The 27,961-nt window shown below is 45.4% G+C and overlaps 1 protein-coding gene, 1 non-coding gene and 1 pseudogene across 5 annotated transcripts; all 3 read right to left on the reverse strand.

Annotated features, from left to right (window-relative positions):
• Positions 1-1,673: 1,673 nt before the first annotated feature.
• LOC133389830 (5S ribosomal RNA) lies at positions 1,674-1,792 on the reverse strand. Its single transcript, XR_009764160.1, has one exon. It is a non-coding gene; the product is annotated as a 5S ribosomal RNA (ribosomal RNA).
• Positions 1,793-3,129: 1,337 nt separating this feature from the next.
• On the reverse strand, positions 3,130-3,238 carry LOC133389767 (5S ribosomal RNA; annotated as a pseudogene).
• Positions 3,239-4,925: 1,687 nt separating this feature from the next.
• Positions 4,926-27,177, reverse strand: LOC133389564 (syncytin-2-like). 4 transcript variants are annotated; one of them, XM_061637485.1, is made up of 3 exons: positions 14,308-14,386; positions 14,007-14,171; positions 4,926-8,309 (listed from the first exon to the last, which is right to left on the reverse strand). In XM_061637485.1, the coding sequence occupies exon 3, from the start codon at positions 7,235-7,237 to the stop codon at positions 5,489-5,491; it is 1,749 nt and encodes a 582-aa protein (XP_061493469.1). In that variant the 5' UTR covers positions 7,238-8,309; positions 14,007-14,171; positions 14,308-14,386; the 3' UTR covers positions 4,926-5,488. The 4 variants fall into 3 exon arrangements, with proteins under 4 accessions (XP_061493469.1, XP_061493467.1, XP_061493466.1 ...); XM_061637482.1 differs by having other exon boundaries at positions 4,926-14,171; XM_061637483.1 differs by lacking the exon at positions 14,308-14,386 and adding an exon at positions 27,115-27,177 and having other exon boundaries at positions 4,926-14,171.
• Positions 27,178-27,961: the final 784 nt, after the last annotated feature.

The raw sequence follows: 27,961 nt of genomic DNA on the forward strand, positions 1-27,961 counted from the left end.
CTGAGGAGGCCTTTAAGGTCTCCTGGGCAGCTTGTGCATTTTCATGGCTGCATTTCGACCGATGTGAACTGCCTTGCCATTTTAAATTCTTGCAAGCCTCCCTGAGCAGTGCGGGTGCGCGAGAAGGGCGGGGCAGAAACGCGTGCCTAGAAAGAAAAGCAAGTTTAAAAACGGCAACAAAGAGCAGCCAGCGGTCCCTGGAATGCAGATAAAAACAGGGGGCCGAAAGGCAAAAGGAGGAAAAAGCCTCCAATCCAAGTACTAACCAGGCCTGACCCTGCTTAGCTTCCGAGATCAGACGAGATCGGGCGTGTTCAGGGTAGTATGGCCGTAGACGCTTCGGCAGCCCGCTGCCACTGCCTTTCACCAGGAACTGTGCAGAAACGCCCCCTGTGCCAGAAACCATCGCTCCCTAGGCCTTCTTTCTCTTTCTTCGGAAAAGCGTGGACCTGGGGCTCCCTGCCCCTCGGCCCAGTGCCGCAAAGGGAACCCCAGCCCCATGCAGAGGCACCTGCTGCCCTGACCGTCGGGGTCACACTGCAGCGCGCCTAAAGCGTCCTCCCTTTCAACCCAAAGGGGTGGCGGCAAGGGGCTGCAGGGCCAGGGCTCCCCTACCAGCCCCAGCACAATGCACACTGTGCTCTGGGCTGGTGCAAGCACATTCTTCTGCCGGCAGCCATTACCTGTGGGGGTCATTTTTGACACGGATCTCCGCTGAGGAGGCCTTTAAGGTCTCCTGGGCAGCTTGTGCATTTTCATGGCTGCATTTCGACCGATGTGAACTGCCTTGCCATTTTAAATTCTTGCAAGCCTCCCTGAGCGGTGCGGGTGCGCGAGAAGGGCGGGGCAGAAACGCGTGCCTAGAAAGAAAAGCAAGTTTAAAAATGGCAACAAAGAGCAGCCAGCGGTCCCTGGAATGCAGATAAAAACAGGGGGCCGAAAGGCAAAAGGAGGAAAAAGCCTCCAATCCAAGTACTAACCAGGCCTGACCCTGCTTAGCTTCCGAGATCAGACGACATCGGGCGTGTTCAGGGTAGTATGGCCGTAGACGCTTCGGCAGCCCGCTGCCACTGCCTTTCACCAGGAACTGTGCAGAAACGCCCCCTGTGCCAGAAACCATCGCCCCCTAGGCCTTCTTTCTGTTTCTTCGGAAAAGCGTGGACCTGGGGTTCCCTGCCCCTCGGCCCAGTGCCGCAAAGGGAACCCCAGCCCCATGCAGAGGCAGCTGCTGCCCTGACCCTCGGGGCTCACACCGCAGCGCGCCTAAAGCGTCCTCCCTTTCAACCCAAAGGGGTGGCGGCAAGGGGCTGCAGGGCCAGGGCTCCCCTACCAGCCCCAGCACAATGCACGCTGTGCTCTGGGCTGGTGCAAGCACATTCTTGTGCCGGCAGCCATTACCCATGGGGGTCATTTTCGACACGGATCTCCGCTGAGGAGGCCTTTAAGGTCTCCTGGGCAGCTTGTGCATTTTCATGGCTGCATTTCGACCGATGTGAACTGCCTTGCCATTTTAAATTCTTGCAAGCCTCCCTGAGCAGTGCGGGTGCGCGAGAAGGGCGGGGTAGAAACGCGTGCCTAGAAAGAAAAGCAAGTTTAAAAACGGCAACAAAGAGCAGCCAGCGGTCCCTGGAATGGAGATAAAAACAGGGGGCCGAAAGGCAAAAGGAGGAAAAAGCCTACGGCACCCGGTATTCCCAGGCGGTCTCCCATCCAAGTACTAACCAGGCCTGACCCTGCTTAGCTTCCGAGATCAGACGAGATCGGGCGTGTTCAGGGTAGTATGGCCGTAGACGCTTCAGCAGCCCGCTGCCACTGCCTTTCACCAGGAACTGTGCAGAAACGCCCCCTGTGCCAGAAACCATCGCTCCCTAGGCCTTCTTTCTCTTTCTTCGGAAAAGCGTGGACCTGGGGCTCCCTGCCCCTCGGCCCAGTGCCGCAAAGGGAACCCCAGCCCCATGCAGAGGCAGCTGTTGCCTGACCCTTGGGGCTCAGACCGCAGCGCGCCTAAAACGTCCTCCCTTTCAACTCAAAGGGTTGGCGGCAAGGGGCTGCAGGGCCAGGGCTCCCCTACCAGCCCCAGCACAATGCACGCTGTGCTCTGGGCTGGTGCAAGCACATTCTTGTGCCGGCAGCCATTACCCATGGGGGTCATTTTCGACACGGATCTCCGCTGAGGAGGCCTTTAAGGTCTCCTGGGCAGCTTGTGCATTTTCATGGCTGCATTTCGACCGATGTGAACTGCCTTGCCATTTTAAATTCTTGCAAGCCTCCCTGAGCGGTGCGGGTGCGCGAGAAGGGCGGGGCAGAAACGCGTGCCTAGAAAGAAAAGCAAGTTTAAAAATGGCAACAAAGAGCAGCCAGCGGTCCCTGGAATGGAGATAAAAACAGGGGGCCGAAAGGCAAAAGGAGGAAAAAGCCTCCAATCCAAGTACTAACCAGGCCTGACCCTGCTTAGCTTCCGAGATCAGACGAGATCGGGCGTGTTCAGGGTAGTATGGCCGTAGACGCTTCGGCAGCCCGCTGCCGCTGCCTTTCACCAGGAACTGTGTAGAAACACCCCCTGTGCCAGAAACCATCGCTCCCTAGGCCTTCTTTCTGTTTCTTCAGAAAAGCGTGGACCTGGGGCTCCCTGCCCCTCGGCCCAGCGCCGCAAAGGGAACCCCAGCCCCATGCAGAGGCAGCTGCTGCCCTGACCCTCGGGGCTCACACCGCAGCGCTCCTAAAGTGTCCTCCCTTTCAACCCAAAGGGGTGGCGGCAAGGGGCTGCAGGGCCAGGGCTCCCCTACCAGCCCCAGCACAATGCACGCTGTGCTCTGGGCTGGTGCAAGCACATTCTTGTGCCGGCAGCCATTAGCCGTGGGGGTCATTTTCGACACGGATCTCCGCTGAGGAGGCCTTTAAGGTCTCCTGGGCAGCTTGTGCATTTTCATGGCTGCATTTCGACCGATGTGAACTGCCTTGCCATTTTAAATTCTTGCAAGCCTCCCTGAGCGGTGCGGGTGCGCGAAAAGGGCGGGGTAGAAACGCGTTCCTAGAAAGAAAAGCAAGTTTAAAAACGGCAACAAAGAGCAGCCAGCGGTCCCTGGAATGGAGATAAAAACAGGGGGCCGAAAGGCAAAAGGAGGAAAAAGCCTACGGCACCCGGTATTCCCAGGCGGTCTCCCATCCAAGTACTAACCAGGCCTGACCCTGGTTAGCTTCCGAGATCAGACGTGTTCAGGGTAGTATGGCCGTAGACGCTTCGGCAGCCCGCTGCCACTGCCTTTCACCAGGAACTGTGCAGAAACGCCCCCTGTGCCAGAAACCATCGCTCCCTAGGCCTTCTTTCTCTTTCTTCGGAAAAGCGTGGACCTGGGGCTCCCTGCCCCTCGGCCCAGCGCCGCAAAGGGAACCCCAGCCCCATGCAGAGGCAGCTGCTGCCCTGACCCTCGGGGCTCACACCGCAGCGCGCCTAAAGCGTCCTTCCTTTCAACCCAAAGGGGTGGCGGCAAGGGGCTGCAGGGCCAGGGCTCCCCTACCAGACCCAGCACAATGCACGCTGTGCTCTGGGCTGGTGCAAGCACATTCTTGTGCCGGCAGCCATTACCCATGGGGGTCATTTTCGACACGGATCTCCGCTGAGGAGTTCTTTAAAATCTAGTGGGCAGGTTGTGTCATCACAGTAATAATTCTAGAATGGCCTATAAAGGGGATCATGAATTTCAGGAGAGAGGGTGTGTTGAGATTTGCTTATGGTCATATGCCTGAATTTCCATTCACCACAATTTATTTTTATTTTATTTAATTTACATATGTTTTCCATATACTTAATTCTATTGTGCTCTATTTCTTCAAAATAATTATTCCTTGTCTTTAATCAGCCTCTTTCTTTGCTTAACAGGATGGATAATGAAGTGCTGCAGTGGGTACAGCAGGGAACGAAATCCCTCCTGGGTTACTGACTTGAGGAAGAGAGGTATCTAAATTTCCTTTTATGCAGCTCAAAGGAGTTTAAGTTCAGAAGAAGCATTGTTGTTGTCTACAGTTTCTCTTGCTGTGCCCCATCTTTTCCCATTTCCTTGCTTGTCAGTGCAACAGATGCTTCTCCTCTATCAGTCAGACTTCTGAAGGTAATGGGAACACATTTCAGCCATCCAGGACACTCTGCTGTTTACCAGTAGTGCTGTCAGGGAGGACTTTGAAGCAGAAAGCCAGTGCTCCACTCAGCAGAATGAGGCCCACAAACACGTAAGACCATTAAGCCATTAGGAAAGGTATTGAAAAGAAAACTGCCAATATAATACCATTATATTAATCTATGGTGTGGCCTCATTTGGAATACTGTGTACAGTTCTGATCACCTCATCTCAAGAAAGATATTGTAGAGTTGGAAAAGGTTCAGAAAAAGGCCACTAAAATGATCACTGGGATGGAGCGACTCTCTTATGAGGAAAGGTTGCAGCATTTCGGGCTGTTTAGTTTAGAGAAAAGGCTAGTAAGAGGTGACATGATAGAAGCACATAAAATTATACATGGCATGGAGGAAATGGAAAGAGAAAAGTTTTCCCCCCTCTCTTATAGCACTAGAACTCGGGGACATCCAGTGAAGCTGAATGTTGGAAGACTGAGGACAGACAAAAGAAAGTACTTCTTCACACAGTGCATAGCTAAACTACGGAATGTGCTCTCTCAAGAGGCAGTGATGGCCATTAACTTGGATGGCTTTAAAACAGGATTAGAAAATTCATGGAGGATAAGGCTATAAATGGCTACTGGTCATGATGGCTATGTTTTACCTCCATGGTTGGAGGTGTTACAAACAATACACCCCAGTCCCTTTTAGGGATCCTGGTAGCTTGGATCCGCTCCCAATACTCACCCAATAGAGCTCAAGAACAAATGAAACAAGATGGAGGATAGAGTATATTTATTTCTAACACGTGCACGTGGAGAAGGGCCAAGCCAGTTCTGACCGACTCTGCTGTGCTGGCCTTTTTATAAGCTTTATTTTACTAATTATCCATGCATCAATTTCATCACATCTACATCATAACTACATCATTAATCCATGCCCATTTCCTCCTCATAACCATATTTAGAAGTTGTTTTTCACACTTGTTATCTTGTTATGTTCATCTTAGCCTTGTACATGTGCAACATAGTCTGATACTTTCTTCGGCACAGGTGCATTTGCAACTAAAAGCCTGTGAGAATACAGTTATCTATTTTGCAGACACAGCTTTAAACAAACAATGGTTCTGCAATTCAGCAAGTTAGCATTTCTCTTTACACACACAAGTAAATTAATTGTCAGCATTTTAGCACAAGCAATGTGATTCTCAATACATTTCTACTATGAATTCAAAACAGCAAACCAGGCCTAATACTCCTTTTTACTTAGACTATGCAAAGAAAGCTTAATTGAACAAAATATGTTATTAATTCAAACAGTCAAACAAACAGAATTCAGTGTCACAATTCCCCCCTTAGAAGCTTTTTGATATTTATATCATATAGCTTCTTCATTCTGAATCACTTGTTGATACATAATTCTTCCATACATTTGCATACTACTTTTAGTTACTGCATTATCTATTATGCTACGAATACCATTCATGATTACAGGCATTAGGCAAGGTAAGAGCATACATCCCATTAAAATCAAAAGAACCAATACAATCATTGTCTTCATTCCTCCAAACCAATTGAACCAACTTCCCCAAGCTCCAAGATTTATTTCTTTCCAAGTTTGTACTGGGACATAAGCAAGCTTTTTGATTTTATTAGCAATGTCTTTCACTATATTGCCGTTGTCATCAATTTTCACACAACATTCTGTCAAATTAAGGAGTCCGCAGACACCTCCTTCTTTAGCTAACAAATAATCCAAGGCCAATCGGTTTTGAAGTATCGCTTCTCTCATTTGAGTTGATTGATCAGCAAGCAAGGTTAAAGCTTCAGCTGTTTGATTGGTTATTATTTCTATTACCGCCTGAAGTCTAATAAGGCGATTCAAAATATATATTGGGCCGCGGTAACCCACTGAACCATCTTGTGCCCATGAAGCAGGATCATAATGTTCAATTATCCTTTCTGGAGTCCAAGTATCTCTCCAACCATTGTCTTGGCCTTTTGTTAAAGAAAGATCAAGTGCCCTTCTCTTTCTTTCAGATTGTTCTCCATCAAACACTGGAACTAAAGGATTTAGACTTCCACCTTTTATAGTATACATTGGCTGTATGATTCCAACATAACAAATACCAGTCCAATTTAAAGGGAGAATTGCATAAGCCTTTTGATCACAAATCCAATAGTGTCCTTTCAATGCAGGCATAGTAGTATTGTGTAAAATTGGAGAATTTTTATTATAAGGAATATAATATGTATCCTTTGCACCGAGAGGGCCTGTGACAATGCGGTATCCTTGTCCCAAAACAAAATTACACTTCCATAATTGGGATTCATTTCTGTATGTACATCTAGTATCATTATTAGTTTGGTTCCATACTGTCCAATAATTCTGAAATCCCATAATAATGGTTCCATTAAGGTGTTTCCATAGCCAACCTTGATCTTTTAAGATGGTAGGAATCGTTAAATTTCTTTCTTGGCAGTCACTCAATTGAATATCTGTGTAAGGATCTGAACATTTAGACCTACATGAACTCCGATTACGTGCACCAGGAATACATGAATACCATGTTCCATTTTCGAGTTGGATGTGTGTATTATTCCATTGGGAAACAAATTTAGTACAGTTTGTAACTGGACAATTACCAATGGAACAATATTCACGCCATCCCAATGTCCAATTACATTTACTGGCTCCAACATATTTGCCTTTCGAAATATTCTGTTGGAGACAATATTTGCCCAAACTTGATTTGTACAATTCCCATTCATGTGGTTCTGTCCAGGTGCTCAGATTAACATGTACTTCACTTTTGTTACTTAAAAGCCAGTAGGGTGCAAGGGGAAATCCTATCCATGGCCATTTCAAAAATCCTTTTGGACTTCCACAGATCCAACAATTTGTAAGGTTAAACCCTTTGGCTACCTCTTGAGCGAGTTCAACAAACACACTTTCCCTTTTTTCCTTCTGGAATGAGCTCCTTTGATCTCTACATATTCTCGCTTCTTGAGTGGAAAAAGGAGTTGGGAGGCAGATATATACCACAAATAAAGAAGTGAGACACAAAATAGTACCAAGGATAGGCTTAAAGCCTAGAGAATTAATATCTGCTGAGTTTCTTCCCATTTTAACATGAGATACAACTTAGGCCACAAATCTAGTACACAAATCTAATACCACTGTTTGGAATTCTGTGATTCACCCAAGTCCGAACCACTGTATGCCACTGATATGGTCTATCAAGGCGTGAACCAAGTAAAGGTGGTCGTTTCTGAATTACTACTACAGGAACTCGAAGATACCTTTGATAGTTCCTTTCATTTCTTGCAGCTATTATTGCAATTAATGGGGAAGGTGGAACACTTCCTCCCATTGACTTAAGGGCCTTGATCAAGGATATAATGACCTGCCCTTACACGCCACACTCGTCGCCTGTACGTAAGATTTGCTTCTATTTTAGGATGATAATAATACTGCCTAGGATCTCTTGGTATATTGGCAATCAATGGAACATGGGGCAAAAAAACTTTTACTTCAACACGTCCCCAAGTTTGCAAAGATTCAATTCTCCAATCTACAGTGTATGATTCCGGTGGCAACGTTGGTGGTGATCCTCCCATTTACCACCTCAGACGTACAGTCTTTAGATCAATATCGGGCGGTAGAACAGAATTCAGAAAGGTTCGAGCAACAGTATGTAGATGTTGCTTTCTATTATTAGTACACGTATCTACAATTTGAACTATTGTTATTGGAACCTTCCTCCTAGGATCTCCTGGTACTGGATGGGGAAAGGTTTCCGTGAACCTCCCATACAATCTCAGTCTCTCTGTTTCTTCAACTTGAGCTTCAGGTTGAAACCCGGCACGGTTTCCGACAACCACTTTTCTTCAGGCGTCTGATCCTTCGCCTCTCCAGGTGGGGAGTCCTTGGCTACTCCCTTCTCTGGTTCCTGGGTAATTATAGGTTCCGCTTTCTTTATCCTACTGGCATGGACCCACCGCTTATGGCCTACGAGCTTTACTGCCGATTTGGTAATCAAAATGATCTGCTCCGGTGATCCCCACGTGGGCCGCAAAGGCTCTTGCTTCCACTTCCGAACTCGTATCCAATCTCCTGGTTGGTATTGGTGAATGGCCACATCCAAGGGTAACCTCTGAAACTCACGATTATGCCTGTGAATAGAAGACAAGACACCCTGCAAGGCAGTAACATATTCTAATAATTGTCTGTTTCCCAATTCCCCATTAATTTCTGTCTGGGGCCCAGGCTCATTGGGAGGTCTGCCAAACAGTGACTCAAAAGGAGTCAATTTTGTTTTTCCCCTTGGAGTATTTCTCATGATGGTTAAAGCCAATGGCAATGCTGTTATCCAATTCAACTTTGTCTCTTGGCAAAGCTTAGTCAACAAAGTCTTAACCGTCCAGTTAGCACGTTCAACTTGACCGGATGATTGTGGTCTCCATGGGGTATGGAGGTTCCACTTGAATCCCAAGGCCACACTTACAGCACAAATTATTTTACTCACAAAATGTGGGCCTTGGTCTGACTCAAATGTCTCTGGCATAGAATATCTTGGAAAAAATTCCTTCAGCAGTATCTTTGCTACTGTAATTGCTGTTGCTGCTCGTGTGGGAAAGGCCTCTATCCATCCTGTCAATTGATCTATTATAACTAGCAGGTACTTATACCCTGCACATCTTGGTAATTCTGCAAAGTCTATTTGTAATCGCTGGAAAGGATAGTAGGCCCATGGTCTTCCTCCCATGGCTGGCGGTGGCTTTGGAGCAGGATTAGTTGCTGCGCAGATAGTACATCCATATACTGCTCGCTTGGTCTCTTCATATAATCCAGGTGCAACCACTTGTCTGATTAAAAGATCTCCTAAAGCGTTGCCTCCAAGATGAGTCTGTTTATGAGTCTCTAGTACAAGAACTCGAAGCACTGCCTTTGGGACAAAAATTAATCCTGTAGGTAATTGCCACCAACCATTGGATAACTTCTGAGCCCCATACTGTATTGCAGCATCTTCTTCCTTTTTAGAATATTGAGGGATCAACTCTCTCCATGGGATCATAATGCTCATTAAATTCTTCTCCAACGGCTGTCCACTCAATGCTGCTTCCTTAGCTGCTTCATCCGCTTGGTGATTCCCCTTTCGCCTAGCTGAATCTGATTCTTTTCCATGGGCCTTCACATGAACAATAGCTACTTTCTTTGGTAACTGGACACATTCCAGGAATTCCTTTATCATCTGTTGATGTTCAATTCTGTGTCCATCACTTTTAATAAAACCTCTTTCCTTCCACAACATAGCGAAGGCATGTGCAGTTTGAAATACATACTTAGAATCAGTATATATATTCCCTTCTTGTTGACTCAATTCTTTCAAAGCCTCTATGGCTGCGGCCAATTCCGCCATCTGGGTTGAATAGGTAGGTGGCAATTTAACACTTTTTATAGGTCTCAGGTCCTCACACACAGCGCAGCCTGCATACCGCTGTCCATCTATTACCTTCGAACTTCCATCCACATATAAATGTCGTCCTGCTATTGGCTGATCAGTCAAATCTATCCGAGGTTTCAATGAGTATTCCAATGTCTGTATACAATCATGTATTAATTCTCCCGGTTGGGGCAGTAATGTTGCTGGATTCAAGGTATTACAAGCTTTCAGATGTAAACCTTGTCGTCCTAGCAGCTGCTGTTCATACTGGGTAAGCCGACTTGGGCTAAGGACCTTAGCTGCCTTCTCTCCCAAGATCCTTTTCAAATCATGACGTCCTAGTACTTCTACCGGGGCTCCCATCATGATCTTTTCAGCTTTCTTCAAAAGGATTCCTGTAGCTGCCACAATTTGCAGACATGCTGGCCATCCTCTTGCTATAGGATCCAATTGAGACGAATAGTAACCCACAGGTAAATGATCAGGGCCCCACTGCTGTGTCAAAACTCCACTCGCAGTTCCCTTGTTTTCTGAAACATAAAGTCTATATGGTTTAAGCCCATCTGGTAAGGCTAAAGCTGGTGCTTTCTGCAAAGCTTGTTTGATGTCTTCAAAAGCTTGGTGACATTCTTTAGTCCATTTCCAATCTGTTTCCTTCTTCAATAACTCATACAAAGGAGTGGCATAGCTACTGTAGTTTGGTATCCACTGTCGGCAAAAGCCAGCCAAACCCAAGAACGATCGTAGCTCCCTAACATTTGTTGGTGGTGGTAAACCACAAATCGCTGTCCGCCTTTCAGTTGATCATTCATCCCTCTTGTGATAGTTAGTATCCTAGGTACGTTACTTGCTTCTGGTTCCATTGTACCTTATCCTTGGACACTCGATATCCACAAGTATGCAAATGATTCAATAGGCTCACAGCATCCTGTTCATTGCTCCTCTTATCTGGGCTACAGATCAAAAGATCATCCACATAGACCAGCAATGCTGACTTTGGTTGTCGTTGATACCATGGTCCTAAATCTTTCTGCAATGCCTTAGTAAATTCAGATGGGGAACTGATGAATCCTTGAGGTAATACGGACCAGGTTAGTTGACACTGCCGATGGTCAACTGGGTCTTCCCATTGGAATGCAAAAAGATCTTGACTATCTTCATGAAGGGGTACTGAAAAGAATGCATCCTTTAAATCAATCACAGTAAATCGGGTAGTATTGCCAGGTACATGAGCCAACAGAGTATGTGGGTTTGGCACTACTGGAACATCTTCTAAAACTTTTTCATTGATAGTTCGCAAGTCTTGCACCATCCTATACTGTCCTGGGCGGCCTTCCTTGGGAACTCCAAATATGGGGGTATTATGAGGACTAGTAGTTTGATGTAACCATTGATAATGGATAAAGTCCGTTACTAATTCCTTCAGACTCAGGCGTACTTCCAGCTTCAAAGGAAATTGATGTACTGGAGTTGGGCCTACCCCAGGCTTCAATCTGACCTTCACTGGTTCAGCATTGATTGCACGAGCAGGATTATTCTTTCTGGCCCAAATATCAGGATGGATCCCCTCCGGAGGCTCCCACTGTTGTTTCTCTTTAACTTCTGGCTCCCCCCTTAGGATCATTTGGAAAGCTCATTCTTGTTGCTTTGGTATCATCACTTCCAAGGTTTTTCCTTTAAATATGATTTGGGCTTGAAGCTTTGCTAGAAGGTCCCTTCCAAATATTGCAATAGGGCAATCATCTGAAACCAAAAACTGATGTGTAAAATATTGTTGTTTATCTTCTCTTCCTGGAAGGTGTACCTGGATGGGTTGGGACAAAGGGACTCGACGACGGTGTCCTTCTATTCCCATTACATCTTTGGTTTCTTTAGTGAGGGTCAAGGGTAGACAGGACATTGCTCGTGGAATCATAGAGAAGGCCGCTCCTGTATCTACTAGTCCTTGGATCGCCGAATTATTCAGGGTAAGGGACACATATGGTTCTTCCCACGAGCCGCCCTCATATCCCGTCCATCTTCATTCTGATTCCTCCTGTTCCCCTTTAGCAGCCATCATCCGCTCATAGGGTGGATTTGAATCAAGTGGGCCTCCCCGTCCATCTTGGCGAGGTCTAGATACCTCCTTATTTCTACAGTCTTTTGCCCAATGGCCTCTTTTCAAACACTTCGCACACTGGTCCTTCTGCAATCTCCTCCGTGGCCCTCTTGCCTTATCTATTTGGTTTACACTAACCACTGCCGCAATCAGATCGCACTGCTTTTCAAGCATGCTACATTGCTTTTTCATTAACTTTCCTTCTTCCTTTTTACTTAGTTCATCCCTGTTTACATAAACCTTGAACGCAATGTCCATTATTTGTCCCAGTCTCATACCCGTCACCCCTTCCACCTTCTGCAACTTCTTCCGAATATCTGAAGAACTTTGGCCAATAAACAAGGAAATTAAAAGCCGTTGATTTTCATCCGCCTCTGGATTAAGAGTGGTAAATCTTCGCATGGCTGTGGTAAGACGATTAAGAAAAGAGGGAGTTTCCTCTTTCTCTTGATGGATTTCATATATCTTTGCCACATTCATTGGCTTAGGAATGGCATGTTTAAGTCCATGTAGTATTAGTCTTTTATATCTAGTAATCTCCGGGGCTCCTATTCCTGGGGTTTGAATCCATCTACGAGGTTCTTGTGTCGGTAAAACATGTACTGGGGCTAAACCGGGTGCATTACCACCTTGTCTCTGCTCTTCCAATGCAAGAGCCGTGGCCTGAGAAAGTACTAGTGACTTTTCTTCTGAACTGAGAAGGGTATTCATCAATGTCTGAATATCAGCCCAAGTAGGGTGGTGGCTAGCAAAAATAGTCTCCCATAATTGGCAATGTTTATCTTGGTCTTCTCTCAAGCCTGGCGTCTGTTTTTTCCAATTATATAAATCAGAAGTCGTAAAGGGCACGCAACTTGTCCCTGGCCATCCAACATCTCTCGCATTGGTGCCATAAGGTGAGAGGCATCGGCCAAAATATCTTCTGGTGCAAGACTATTTCTGCCTTCATCTCTACTTATGGGAGTGGAGCTATATGTGTGCCCACTCCGCAAGGTATGTCTGTCCATTCCTTGGTTCTCCCTCCTAACTTCCTCAATCATCCGGAGACGTGGGTCAATCATTTGGGGAGGAGGCTCCTAAATTCTGGCTTTGTCGCACAGAATAAGCATAACGATCCAAAATATCATATTCTTGTCGTATTCGCCTTAAGGATTGACTTAAATCCTGGAACGTCACTGCAGTTCCAGACGAAGTTCCAGCAATAGGTGATTGACTTAAATCTTGTTCCATTGCTGTACTTCCAGAAGAAGGGGTTCCAAAACTGGCGGACTGGGTCTGCTGAACAATAGACTGTTGATACGTTGGGGGCTGTACTTGAACTGATGGCACAGCCTGAACTGACGATTCAGCCTGAGCCTGGGTAGGTGGCTCAATTTGGGCTGCTGGCAATTGGACCGCCTGTGGTGGCTGAATTCCCTGTGGTGGCACTAGTAATACTGGTGGTGCTGGCAAAGGAATGGCCGGAGGTGGAGCCATAGGCGAAACCAGCCATTCTTCTTCTTCTGCCTGAAGAACTGGGGGTTTTATTTCCAATTTCTTTCCCTTATTAATTTGGCATTGAGCCAAAGCCATTTCCAGTGCACACTCTGAAGGTGGGTCTAGGCAGATGATTCTCCACCCCCTAGCATACCACCACGATGTTAACTCGTCTGGCAGCATGTCAAAAAGGGTGGCTTCCAACTGTTGAGCCCTTGTAATGTTAAACGTTCCTCCCAATGGCCAATCAATAGCCAGCTCCACCCATGCTTCATTACAAAATATTGACAACTGCTCTTCATTCGGGACCGGCCCTCCAGAAGAGACAACACTTTTCTTAAACTCAGAGAAATTTTGCAAAATACATTCAAGGGGGGTCATTTTCCAATCGCCCTTTTTCTTTTGAGTCTTTCCAGACCCTTTCTTAACTTTCCTCTGTTCTGTCCTCTCCATCTTGTCCTGTTTTGAAGCACCCTGCCCCATGTTCCCTGTCCAGTCCTATCTGCCCTTTGCAGATGACGTATGACTTTTGGGGGTAGCCTCTCTGTCTACCTGGGGGGATGTCTGAGACAAAACAACAGACAGATAACATTCCGATGCACCCTTCCCCTCCCGTGTTCAGACGACACTCAGGTAGCCTCTCTGTCTAGGTAGCCTCTCTGTCTAACCTGGGGAGGTGCCTAACACGGAACAACGGACAAATGACGTACAACACTCGCTTCCCGGTTTTCGCGGCCCTTCTCCTCACGGAGGTAGGGAAACGCGCTACTCATGGTCCTCACTCGCTTCAGGGTAAACTGCTGCAGATAAGCCCTGTCTCATGCACACACTTTCACACACCACTCTCTTCACACTTAAGCCCAATGAGCTCTTACCCCTTTCGAAGAGACGTTGGAACGTTGAAACCCCCTGCTCTTCTCCAATCCTCTCCAACCTTGTTTCGATTTAAAAGGGAGTCATCATGGCAATACCTCGTCAGCCCAATCCGCTCCCACAGGCCTGGGCAGGCTGAAAGTAGCCTGGAGCGCTCTTCCCAACCCCTGCAGGGACCACGTCCAAGGCAAAGAGGAATGCCAACAAGATGAGTCCCGGCGGAGTCACGCCAAATTGTTACAAACAATACGCCCCAGTCCCTTTTAGGGATCCTGGTAGCTTGGATCCGCTCCCAATACTCACCCAATAGAGCTCAAGAACGAATGAAACAAGATGGAGGATAGAGTATATTTATTTCTAACACGTGCACGTGGAGAAGGGCCAAGCCAGTTCTGACAGACTCTGCTGTGCTGGCCTTTTCATAAGCTTTATTTTACTAATTATGCATGCATCAATTTCATCACATCTACATCATAACTACATCATTAATCCATGCCCATTTCCTCCTCATAACCATATTTAGAAGTTGTTTTTCACACTTATCTTGTTATGTTCATCTTAGCCTTGTACATGTGCAACATAGTCTGATACTTTCTTCGGCACAGGTGCATTTGCAACTAAAAGCCTGTGAGAATACAGTTATCTATTTTGCAGACACAGCTTTAAACAAACAATGGTTCTGCAATTCAGCAAGTTAGCATTTCTCTTTACACACACACAAGTAAATTAATTGTCAGCATTTTAGCACAAGCAATGTGATTCTCAATACATTTCTACTATGAATTCAAAACAGCAAACCAGGCCTAATACTTTTTACTTTGACTATGCAAAGAAAGCTTAATTGAACAAAATATGTTATTAATTCAAACAGTCAAACAAACAGAATTCAGTGTCACAGAGGTAGTATGCTTCTGAATACCAGTTGCTGGAAACCGCAGGAGTGGAGTGCTCTTGCATTCAGGTCCTGCTTGCAGGTTTCCCATGGACATCTGGTTGGCCACTGTGAGAACAGGACACTGAACTAGATCGGCCACCAGCCTGATCCAGGAGGCTCTTCTAATGTTCTTATGTACGCCTAGTCTAAAATCAATCAACTGCACTACTGTTGCTGACCTCAAAGTAACAATACATCAACCAAATGATGACAAATTTGTTTAGCCTGAAACTGCTGAACAAGGATGTATTGGCGTACTCTATTCTGTTCTTGTCAAAAAGCGCTTAATCAGCCTGACTCCATCTTGTTTAAAATGGTTCTAATGAGACACAGTAAAAATCTTTCTCAAGAGTTTCATACCATATGTGCTGATTAGACTGTGTCTGCAGACAGTGACTTGCAATTCCTGACTCTTTGATTAGGAGTCTGAAAAAAACACTTGCGAACGAAGACCAAACACTCCTAGCCATTTGATAAACAAATTCCTTACAGCTGAGGACTATTCAGCTTGATGAGACGTGGAAGTTTCCATCTTTTTCTGGACTCTGACTGGCCATTCAGGTCAGTAACCCTATTTAAGTCCAGCTATGGCCCCTGCCTTTTGTGTCCTACAGCTGAGCTGTCTTGTGGCTATGTTGGTGGTCTAAGATGAGACAGGATTTGGGCCTACTGGCCTGTTTGAACTTTTGCTAACTGCAATGCTGGGTAGGAGATCTCTAATAATGTTTAAATGCAGGCATAGCTAAGCTTTATTATTTTGTAATGCTATATTCCTTCCCTCCTCTAGGATGCACACCTTAACATGGCGAGGGGGGTTGAGAGTCTCAAAGAAGCTGGGAGCAATGCCGTCAGGAGTCTAGACCAAGTGGCTAGACTCCTAGCAGGGTCACCCAAGGCAGAATGGTCAAAGCTGAGACACCAGACTAAGATGCATCCAGACTCAGAGGAAGGCAATGGTAAACCACCTCTGAATACCTCTTACCATGAAAACCCTATGAATAGAGTATCCAAAATGCAACATGAAATATACAACAACAATATTCCTTAATGGAATCGCTCTGATTGGCTTTTATCACAGGGTTGTGATTCTTTTATTATGTATCCATTTTTTTAAAAGTACACCTTCCTTGTTTACTATACCAAGTGGGTGTATTATCTCTTAGTGTTGCCTTTGGGCTCATTTGGTACTATTTTTTTTTCTTAAGGCTTGCCCACAGTGAGTGATCTATTCGCTCTAGTGGTCAAATCTTGAGGTTGCCTGGCTTAGGGGCCAGATCTCTTCCATCTGTTGCGTGAGGGTGATTGGGAGTGGTGGTGCTACTGACTGCACAAAAAAGTGGGCTGGTAAGCTTGTGGGCTGAAAGGTGTTAAGTTAGTGGCTGGGATTTGGCCCTAATCTTGACCCCTCAGTCAATTACAATTCTACTGGAACTTTATTGGGATCATGGCTGTCTATTACACTATAATGTTATCACAGTGTAGTTAGATAATATATATTTATTTGTTTAGACTATTTCTATACCACTTAATATATAAAAATATCTCTAAGCAGTGTACAAGAAAACAAAGAACACAAGTATTATAAAAAGTACACAATTTATTTATTTATTTATTTATTTTCATTTCTAGACCGCCCATAGCTAATAGCTCTCTGAGCGGCGTACAAAACGAGATTAAAATACAATATAGAATAAAATCAGTAACAAAGGAACACATTAAACTAAAAACATAAACATAAAGCATTAAACATTAAAATGCCTGGGAGTATAGCCAGGTCTTAACCTGACGCCTAAAAGAAAGAACCGTAGGCGCCAGGCGTATTTCCTCCGGTAAGCTGTTCCATAATTCGGATGAAGCCATAATACAAATAAACTCATACGTAATACAAATTATTAACAAATAAATATACTACAGAAGGTGTCTTGTGGCACCTTGAAGACTTTCAGATTTATTGGGGAAATCACTGACTAGAACCCAATTTATTAGATGAAAGTGTATGTGTTTCCTGCAACAGATTAAAACAAGTATTCCCTTGGAATCCGTCACTACAGCTAGCAGATAGTATCATCAATGACTAATGCTGTGAATTGGTCACTGCTGTTATCTGTGGACTCTATGGGCATACTGCTGCCTCTTGTATCTCATGATCTTCTGGTCTAACTCTTATATGCCTCCTGTACCCATATGTGCACATTTATCTGTTGAGGGTAGCACTTTCTGCATAGAAATTTGCTCTAGTCCCCAAAAACTTAAGCCAAAATACAGTAAATCTGACCATCTTTAGGGTTCCACAAAACTCATTGTTGTTTTTATCCCCAAGCCCAGGCAAAATCTCCTTTTCATGATCGTTGTCCTCCTTTTCACAGCTCTATTGTCACAGCATTTTCTTTACCTCCTACTGCATACACTGCGATACACAACTTGCTTAAAAAATTGGAACTACTGTCTACACCAAGCAGAAAAGTGTGCCCTAGGCTGGACCTAGATTATCTGAGCAGTGAGATGGGTATTGGTGTAGGGATCTCTCAGAATGTACAACAAAGGAAGGATGGGGGCAGTTCTTTTACCACTGAAAACTGGTAAATGGATGAGTTGCTTCTAGATTATCTGTTTATTGAGCATTCATTCTGTTTGTGAGGTTTTATAATGTCACACCAAGCAATTGTTATTCCATACTTTCCAGTGCATTTCCCCATCACTTTCCTCCCTGTAAAAAGATAATTTTAATGATCACTTTTTGTTGTGCAGGAGCACCAAATCCACTTCAACTACACAAGCTGAATTTGTATGCATCTGAATCCCACTCACAAAACAGTAAGTCTGCTAATGGCCTGAATGTTATTTGATGTGAATAATCTTGTCTGAGCCATTTTTAGCTAACCTTCATCAAAATAAATCCCAGAGCATGTTTTTTTTTTTTTTTTAAACTTATATACTGCCCGACTAGCAATAGCTCTCTGGGCGGTGAACATAGATACAATAAAATACAATATAATACAAAAACATCAGTCTAAAATCAAATTTCACAATCTAAAAACAGCAAAGGCTAAAATCAAATTACAAACATTACAATCATTAACAAAAAATTAAAATGCCTCGGAGTAGAGAAAGGTTTTAACCTGGCGCCGAAAGGATGATAGTGTCGGCGCCAGGCGAACCTCCTCGGGGAGACTATTCCATAGTTCGGGGGCCACCACTGAGAAGGCCCTTGATCTTGTCACTGCCCTCCGGGCCTCCCTATGAGTCGGGACCCGGAGGAGGGCCTTCGTAGTAGACCGTAGTGTACGAGCCGGTTCATAGCGGGAGAGGCGTTCCGACAGATATTGAGGTCCCGCGCCGTATAAGGCTTTATAGGTTAATACCAACACTTTGAATTTGGCCCGGAAGCGTATTGGAAGCCAGTGCAAGCGGGCCAAAACAGGTGTTATATGGTCAGACCGCTTCGTTCTTGTTAGCAGTCTGGCCGCCGCATTTTGCACCAGCTGTAGCTTCCGAACCGTCTTCAGAGGTAGCCCTACGTAGAGCGCATTACAGTAATCCAAACGTGAGGTTACCAGAGCATGTACTACTGATGTAAGATCCTCCTTACTCAGGTAGGGACGTAGCTGGGCTACCAATCGAAGTTGGTAGAGCACATTCCGTGCCACCGAGGCTACATGAGCCTCAAGTGACAGGGAAGAGTCTAGAACGACTCCCAGACTACGAACCTGTTCCTTTAGGGGGAGTGTAACCCCATCCAGGACAGGATATGTATCCACCATCTGATTGGAAAAACCATCCACCAACAGCATCTCAGTCTTATCAGGATTGAGTCTCAGTTTGTTAGTTCTCATCCAGTCCATTGTCGCGTCCAGGCAACGGTTCAGCACATTGACCCCCTCACCTGAGGAAGATGAAAAGGAGAAGTAGAGCTGCGTGTCATCAGCGTACTGGTGACAACGCACTCCAAAACTCCTGATGACCGCACCCAACGGCTTCATATAGATGTTAAAAAGCATGGGAGACAAAACCGAACCCTGCGGGACCCCACATTGGAGTACCGATGGTGTCGAGCAATGTTCCCCAAGCACTATCTTCTGGAGACGGCCTGCCAAGTAGGAGCGGAACCACTGCCACGCAGTGCCTCCAACTCCCAACTCCGCAAGCCTCTGCAGAAGGATACCATGGTCGATGGTATCAAAAGCCGCTGAGAGATCAAGGAGAATCAACAGAGTTACACTCCCTCTGTCTCTCTCCCGACATAGATCATCAAACAGGGCGACCAAGGCCGTCTCAGTGCCGAAACCGGGCCTGAAACCCGATTGAAATGGATCTAGATAATCGGTTTCATCCAATAGCTCCTGGAGCTGGTCAGCAACCACTCGTTCCAAGATCTTGCCGAGATATGGAACATTTGCCACTGGTCTGTAGCTGCTGAAATCCTCTGGGTCCAGGGAAGGCTTTTTCAGGAGTGGTCTCACTGCTGCCTCCTTCAGACAGCCAGGGACCACTCCCTCTTGCAAGGAGGCATTTATCACTTCCCTGGCCCAGCCAACTGTTCCCTCCTTGCCAGTTTTTATTAGCCAAGAGGGGCAAGGATCTAGTACCGAAGTGGTTGCACGTACCTGTCCAAGCACCTTGTCCACGTCCTCGAACTGAACCGACTGAAACTCATCCAACAAGACATGATAAGACTGTGCACCAGACACCTCACTAGGGTTAACTGCTATAAAATGAGAGTCTAGGTCCCGACGAATGCGTAAGATCTTATGCTGGAAGTGCTCAGCAAACTCATTGCAGTGGGCCACCGAAGTATCTACAGTGTCCTGAAGGCCTAGATGGAGTAGCCCTCGGACAACTCTAAAAAGCTCCGCTGGGCGGGAGAGAGATGCCTTAATAGTGGCGGCGAAATATTGTTTTTTCGCCGCCCTCACCGCTCCTGTATACCGCTTGGTGAAAGCACAAACCAGCGTATAGTTGCATTCATCAGGAGTTCGTCTCCGTCTCCGCTCAAGCTGCCTCCTATCTTGCTTCATCGCCCTCAACTCTGGAGTATACCAAGGAGCTGAATGAGCTCTGCAAAGGAGAGGGCGCGCAGGAGCGATCTCCGCATTCCACAGATTAACCAGGGCTTCAACAGGAGCGCCGGTCCTATCAGCCGGAAAATCCCCCAGAGCCCTTTGAAAACCTTCAGGATTCATTAGTCTCCGGGGGCGGACCAATTTAATAGGTCCCCCACCCTTGCGGAGGGAACAGGTCGCTGAAAGTCTAAACTTCAGCAAGCAGTGATCTGTCCATGACAAAGGGAGAGATGTAAAACTCCCCACATCCAGATCACTATCCCCATGTCCAGTAACAAAAATAAGGTCGAGTGTATGCCCCGATATATGTGTTGGGCCACTAACATATTGGGACAGCCCCATGGTTGTCATGGAATCCATGAAGTCCTGAGCCGCCCCAGACAAAGTAGCCTCGGCATGAATGTTGACATCCCCCAGTACTAATAGTCTAGGGGATCTCAACAATACCTCCGAGACCACTTCCGTCAACTCAGTTAAGGAAGCCACTGGGCAGCAAGGTGGGCGGTACACCAAAAGGATTCCTAGTCTGTCCCTCTGGCCCAACACAAGGTGCAAACATTCCAGACCAGTAGTTGTATGGACATGGTGCTTGGTGAGTGAGATGGAACTCTTATAGACCACAGCAACCCCACCTCCCCGACCCTCAGATCTACCATGATGCTGAACCAAATACCCCGGTGGGCAGATCTGGGAGAGACTAACTCCTCCCTGTTCGCCCACCCAGGTCTCGGTTATGCATGCCAGATCGGCTGCCTCGTCCATAATCAAATCATGGACGAGGGGGTTTTTATTATGAACCGATCTGGCATTAAAAAGCAGCAGCTGGAGATCTGAGAGTTGGCTGAGAGGACAACCAACAACCCTGCGGGTATGAGAAGGACCGGAACAAGGCACAGCCACAACATGTCTGGGCCGCGTTCCCCTTACCTGGCACGTCCTACTCATAACACCATACCTCCCTCTGCCCGTCACTACGGCAATTGGGGCCCCCTCATGTCTCCCCGCTAGATGGAAAGATCTCTTCCCCAGGCACATTATAAACTATAAATACAAAAAGAAAAATACAAAAAACTCAAATACATAAAATACACACTCTCACAACATGCATTCATATAAGCACCCAGAAAGAAAGCAGTAAGAGCAGCCGCCTCTCCTTCCCTTGGGCGATGGTCTCTTCCTCCTGCAGGCCCTGGGTCTCCCAGGCCACCTCAGCCAGCCGGCTTATGTATCCCTCCAGAGAGGGACAGGTGGTAAGAATCAGTCCTAGCTGGCTGGGTACCTGGGGCCTGGTCCTACCAGGCAGAAGTCTCACAGGGAAGGGTGGTGGAGGTGGTGGTCCCGCAGCAGCAGAGCAGCAGCAGCAGCAGCAGAGCAGCAGCAGCAGCAGCAGAGCAGCAGCAGCCTCTGCTTCCCTTGGGCGATGGTCTCTTCCTCCTGCAGGCCCTGGGTCTTGTTGCATGTTGCAACAAGAATATGCTTTACAGTCTTATTTTATGCATTGCTATGGGACTGGGAGTAGATTAAATTACTGGAAGGGGGAAGCGTCTCCTTTAACCCTGGGATTTTACAGTTATAAGATAAGGATCTGGAAGAAGACTGCTAAAATGGTCAAATCTTTTTCTTTTGTTAAGTAAAGAGCCCTGGCCAGGTTTGTTACGTATCCCTTTGTTATGTAAACTAGGACAATATGTTGCCACAGAAACTAAATAGCTGGAGACACTTCTGGAAGATTGCAAATGTAGGCATGTCTTTCTTCCCCTGTCACTGACTGGAGGTGATGTAATCCAATTTCTCTCTGTGTGAAAAAAGCAATAATTTTGGACTTGCACAAAGTCAGAGGGAAAAACTGAGTGTTAGACTCTGGAGGCTAACAATTAGCTGCCTACCCTCGCCTCGAAAATCTAATGAGGAAGCAGTGAACTTTGGGATGCTTGCTGGAGTTAAAATGTATATCCACCTATGCTTAATCTCTATGTATTTGTAAATAAACCATATATCACAAAGTGATTCATCTCCAATGATCTTATTCAAAGGAAATGCTGAAAACACTGTAACCTCCCATTCTTTGGACAAATTAAATGCATATATTTAAGGCATTTATATCCTGCTCTTCATAATGGTGTCATGAGTTTGGGGGTTGAAATGGATAATTCCTATGAGTCCCCTTCCAGCGTCTGATTTGGAATCCTGTGCCTTGGAGTGAGAAACTTGCTTGGCTGGTTAGATGAGTTTCTTTGTTAAGCTAATAGGGTGGCCAGGTGGGTTAATGGGTCTATCAGGTGCCCAACAACTGGTGAATGGACCAGGAAGATCCTTTTGTCATTGAAACTCTTCAGGACAGCCTCCCCCCCCCCCAATTCTGGGGCCAAGGAGAGACTTGTGTTTTTCAGTGTATCTGGGAAATGCTGGGAATTGGAGGCAGGCAGAGAGACTGGCTCTCTGCATCACAGCTTTAGGATGCCTCCTGTAACACTGATGGAAAACTGGATATTGGACGGCTGATGCCTTGAACCCCTCCATCCTAAGCTCAGGTTGGAATGTGTGTAAATAAATAAACCATATTTCATAAAGACACCAATCTCCGCTGACCTTCTTCCCAAGGAAACCAAATCCAGGGCTAGTGCAGGGACCCCTGGAAATCTCACCACTCAGAGATTGGGGTGGCGCGCAACAATATGTATCTCAGAGCAGTTTACAATGCGAATTAAAACAAATAACAATAAAAACAACTTGGGGTTGTGTCTATATATTTTTATGATGTTTTAAAGTGTTTTTAGTGCTTTTGTTTGCCGCCCTGGGCTCCTGGTGGGAGGAAGGACGGGATATAAATCAAATAAATAAATAAATGTTTCATGGAGTGCTTATGGCTTAATCTCCAAATAAGTTCACAAGTTTCTAGCTGTAGGCAAATACCCATCAAGGATGAAGGTGTCATGGGAAAGTCCATATAATAGTTTCAAATTTGCATATAATGTGCTAAAATCATTTACATATGCTGAAATTGGCTTAGAAAATGCTTAAGAATTAATGAAATCTATAATGTCTGCTGTATGCATAATAGCCAAACAGTAAAACAGGAGTAATTTTGAAAATGTCCCCCTTTTTTCCTCCGTCTCTTGACTAAAGTTGTAAAGTTGTAAATCGCTTGGAGGGATTGGGAATGGGAGGCACTGTTTTACGGTGGTTCCATTCCTATCTCTCCAACAGATATCAACGAGTAGCGTTGGGGGATGAGGTTTCAGACCCTTGGCCCCTTAATTGTGGTGTGCCACAGGGCGTTATCCTCGCCCCCATGCTATTCAACATTTATATGAAACCGCTGGGAGCTATCATCAGGAGTTTTGGGCTGCAGTGTCACCAGCATGCGGATGACACGCAGCTCTATCTCTCGTTTAAATCCTCACCAGAGTTGGCTGTGGAAACCTTATCCAATTGCCTGGAGTCCGTAAGTGGATGGATGGGAGAGAACAGGCTGAAGCTGAACCCCGACAAGACCGAGGTGTTACTGGTGGGGGATAAGGGAAGGTTGGGAAACTTTGACCTGGTGTTTAATGGGGTGAGATTGCCCCTAAAGGACCAGGTCCGCAGCCTGGGGGTCATTTTGGACTCTCAATTGTCCATGGAGCCCCAGGTATCTGCAGTAAGTCGGGCAGCCTGGTACCAACTTCATCTGGTACAGAGGCTGCGACCCTACCTTCCTATACATCTGCTTCCACGAGTGATACATGCCCTGGTCTCCTCTCGATTAGACTACTGTAATGCGCTCTACGTGGGGTTACCCTTGAAGATGGTCCGGAAATTGCAGCTGGTACAGAATGCGGCGGCACGCTTAATAAAGCAAAGCCGTCGCCGGGATCATGTCACCCCAGTGTTGATGGAGCTACACTGGTTGCCAGTTGTATACCGGGCCCAATTCAAGGTGTTAGTATTAACCTTTAAAACCCTAAACGGTTTTGGCCCAGTTTATCTGAAGGAACGCCTCCAGTATCACCAAATATGCCGCCAAACAAGATCGGCCTCACAAGACCTTCTCTCGGTCCCACCGGTGAAAACAGCTAGGCTGGTGCGGACCAGAGAGAGGGCCTTCTCGGTCGTGGCCCCCACCCTCTGGAACTTGCTTCCTTTTGACCTTCGACATGCCTTCTCCCTGATGGCTTTTCGTCGAGCCTTAAAGACCTTGTTATTCAGGCAGGCCTACGGGATTTCTGGGGTGGGTTAGGCTATTATGTTGTATTACTAACGGGTGGTTTAGATGTATTGTTGTTTAATATGGTGACTGTTGTATGAATATGTTTTAAATTGTATTTTATATTGTGTAAGTTGCCCAGAGTGTCTGTTAAGTCAGACAGATGGGCGACTAACAAATAAAATTTTATTTATTATTATTATTATTATAATATTTCTGAGAAGCAACTGAACTAGACAAAGCATGATTTTCTCATGAAGTTGAGTACTGTACAGTACAAGATAACAGGTCTGGGCAGATAGCCAGTGTGTCAGGTAAACAGTTGAAGTGAAGGAAGAGGAAATCCTTCTATGGTGAAGTTAAGCTAACTCGTTGAGAAAGAAAGACTCTTTTGGAGCTTCTGATGAGATTCAAAGTAGCAAAAAACAGATAAGACCATGGGAACACGCTGTCCCATAGAAAAGAAATGGGAATAAAAAGCCAGGTTTTATAGTACTCAGGGTCCCTCAGCTCTGCTGGGGGGGGTGTCGAAGAAAGCAGGAGAACCATCCATCTATATCATCCATAACATCTAATGGGTGATGTATCATGACATGCATTCCTATGTCTTTTATACTTTGGCTCTGTTTAACTTAGTCCTTCAACTCTTGTAACTTGTTTTATTAAGATGTACCTTCAGAATTTTATACTTTGATGTTAAATGGATATCCAGCAATTTCTGTTAAACTTATATATATATATATATATATATATATATATATTTGTTTTCTGTTTCTGCAATGATGGCTAACGCCACCTAGAATGCATTTTATTAGTTGTAGTGTGCAAGATATGAATAAATAACATATATTATAAAGACTGTTCTGCTGTCTGAAGTCTGATAAATTTCTGGCACCTCCCAAGACTCAAAAATTATTGAGTGGAGTCTCCTCTATTCTTTTCTCCGCCTATACTAGACGACTGCTGTTGATTACCTGGGAACGTAGACGATCTAATGTTCGACATACAAGGACTCTGTGTAGACACAGGAGTAGGGAGAAATCAAGAACCCTCAACCCTATGCATTCACTGGCAAGGGGTTAGTCTTGCTGGTAACAAAGGTCCCCCCCCCCAACATTCCCCCATTAATAGTTTCACTTTTCCCAATAGGCTACCCCATTCTTCCCTATGCCAATATGATTCTTCCACTGAAAGAGCCCTGCTCCTTTTTGAAAAATCCACTAAATTAAGCAGCACTTTTCTATCGTACAAACAATCCACAGCTTCCAAGTGTTCATAGATCTTCATCAAATTTCCCTCTACATGTCTAACAGTTTTCTTGTCTGGAACATGGTTTATCTCAAGACTTATGATGAAGTTATTAGAACAGATTTTATATGCCAAAATAACAAAACAGGAGCAAACTATAATTGATGTAGAACTCACCCAATCACCAACTAATCACACCTGCTCACACATTTTTCTATCATCATCATCAAACTTATCTACCCTTCCCCAGTAGGTCCCAGGGCAGGTCACAACAATATGAAATACATTAAAAAACACAGTTTAAAACAAATTATATTCAAAACTAGACAGGGCCCTAAAATGTATGTGTGTGTGTGTGTGCGCGCACGTGCGCACATGCCAAAGGGCAAGGTAAAGACGTGCATCTTCAGCATATGAAAATATTTACAGTAAAGATGCCAGGCACACCTCCGTGGGGAGGGAATTCAGAGAATGCCCTCTCCTGGGTCGCCACCACCCCAAACTTTGGAGCGGGAGAATTATCAAGAGGTTCCCTTCTGCCAATCTCAACACCCGAGAGGGTGTGTAAGGAAGGAGGTGATCTTTCAGATATTTGGGGCCTAAGTCATTTAGGGCTTGAAACAAACATGAGCACTCTGACGTGGATGCAGGCATAGGATACTTATTTTATTTTACTTATTTTATTATTTGATTTATATCCTGCCCTTCCTCCCAACAGGAGCCCAGGGCGGCAGGATATGTATGTGAGAGAAAGCAAGCATACAGTACTGTGATTACAATGAAACTGAACTTTTGTATTTTGGAGCCACTCTGATTAGTCTTATTGAAACTAATGAACCTAAGTTAGCCATATCCATTCACTTTAAATGGGTCTACTCTGAGCATTAAATATCACCCGATATGTTGAAATAGAGTTGCCAATGAATCAGGAAAAAAATGTCAGGGTTTTTTAATTGCCAAGTCAGAAAATGATGTGTGTGCATGTAAAAGCTGGATATTTGGTCTGTTTGTCAGAAGATTTTGCGTAACAACCAGCTGTATCATTTAGTGCATATACTGTACTTAACATGTGCTATCTATATATGTGCATTTAGGCACCTGGTTACTGAATACAACTGCTTCATGTGGGCATACATGATGCATGCCAGCAGTTCCTCCATATCTTTGCCTATGCTAGTTCACAGCTCTGTTGGGACAGGGCAGCAGGTGGAGATCTGCAGTGTGAGCTATGGTGGCTTTGGGGATAACTCTCAGACCTTCCTTCCACAATTTTGTAAACCAGAAAGTAGTGACCATACGTCAAACCAGAAAAAGTACAGCTTGTCTCACATGAAGCTGCCTTGCAATGGGCCAGACTACTGGCCCACCTAGCCCAGCATGGTCTATTCTGACTGGCAATGGCTCTCTGAGGTTCCAGAATGCTCTGCTGAGTTCTCTGGACATGCCAAAGACTGCATACGTACCATTCACAATGCAAAGCATGTGCTCAGCCCCTGAGTTACAGCCTTTACCAAACAACCCTCAAAACCTTTACAGAGTGTAGCTGCCGGGATGTTATTACAAATCCTATACATTTTTCTCTGCTCAGAAGAGCATAGGTTCCAGCTGTAATAGTAACCTGAAGGGAGGGGAACAGAACAAACCTGATTTGATTGATAACCGTGTACGATTAGTTGCCTTACCAAGTCGGGGCACTGGTTCATCTAGCTCAGTACAGTGTGCTCCAACTGTCAGCCACTCTCCATAGTTTCCCACAGCAAGTGCTTTACTACTGAGCTATGACCCTTCCCTGGAGACATAAATATCAGCAGAAAAGAATAATAATTAGAAATGATTTTAACATTTGTATGTCACCTTTCCACTACCAGTCCCTTCAAGGCAGCTTTAAAAATAAATAAATCCCAGTCTGAAGGAAATAGTAGCTGTAAAGGAGGGGGGGGGTGACTTCCAACAAGTGATGAGGCCTAAATTAGGCTGCAGTCCTAACCTCACTTACCTAGGAGTAATTCCATTGCATTCTATAGGACTTCTGAGTAGTCATGCATCTGCTTTGAATGCAGAAGGTGCCAGGTTCAATCCCCATCATTTTTATGTAGGACTGGGAAGTATTCCCTGTATTAAATGCTGGAGAGCTGCTGCCAGTTAGTGCAGAGGGCCATGAGCTAGATGGGCCAATGATGTGACTCAGTATAAGGCAGCTTCCTATGGTTAGGATGGTGCTGTTACCTATTCTAGTGAAAGTGTTCTTTTTTCAAGGCTTGGCTGGGCCAGATTAGCTTTAGTACTTCAAGGAACCTAAATCTTCTGAACACAGCATTTTTAGAGCATGTCTATGCTTTTTCATTTAGAAGTAGATTCCACTGTGTTCAATGGGGCTTACTCTCAGGTAAGTGTATACAGGACTGCAACCTTTGTGTGAGAACTGAGAAACTCAGGTAGCCCTGGTTGGTACAGTTTATCTCTTAACAGTACAACCTTATGCAAGTTTATAACCCAATGAACACTTGGACTGAGTATAATCCAATGCAT

This window comes from Rhineura floridana, chromosome 7 (assembly GCF_030035675.1).
Source record: "Rhineura floridana isolate rRhiFlo1 chromosome 7, rRhiFlo1.hap2, whole genome shotgun sequence".
Classification (NCBI taxonomy): domain Eukaryota; kingdom Metazoa; phylum Chordata; class Lepidosauria; order Squamata; family Rhineuridae; genus Rhineura; species Rhineura floridana.

Excerpts from the sequence above, each read along its gene's own strand:
- LOC133389564 (XM_061637483.1), bottom strand. The coding sequence starts at position 9,923 with ATGATGGGAGCCCCGGTAGAAGTACTAGGACGTCATGATTTGAAAAGG.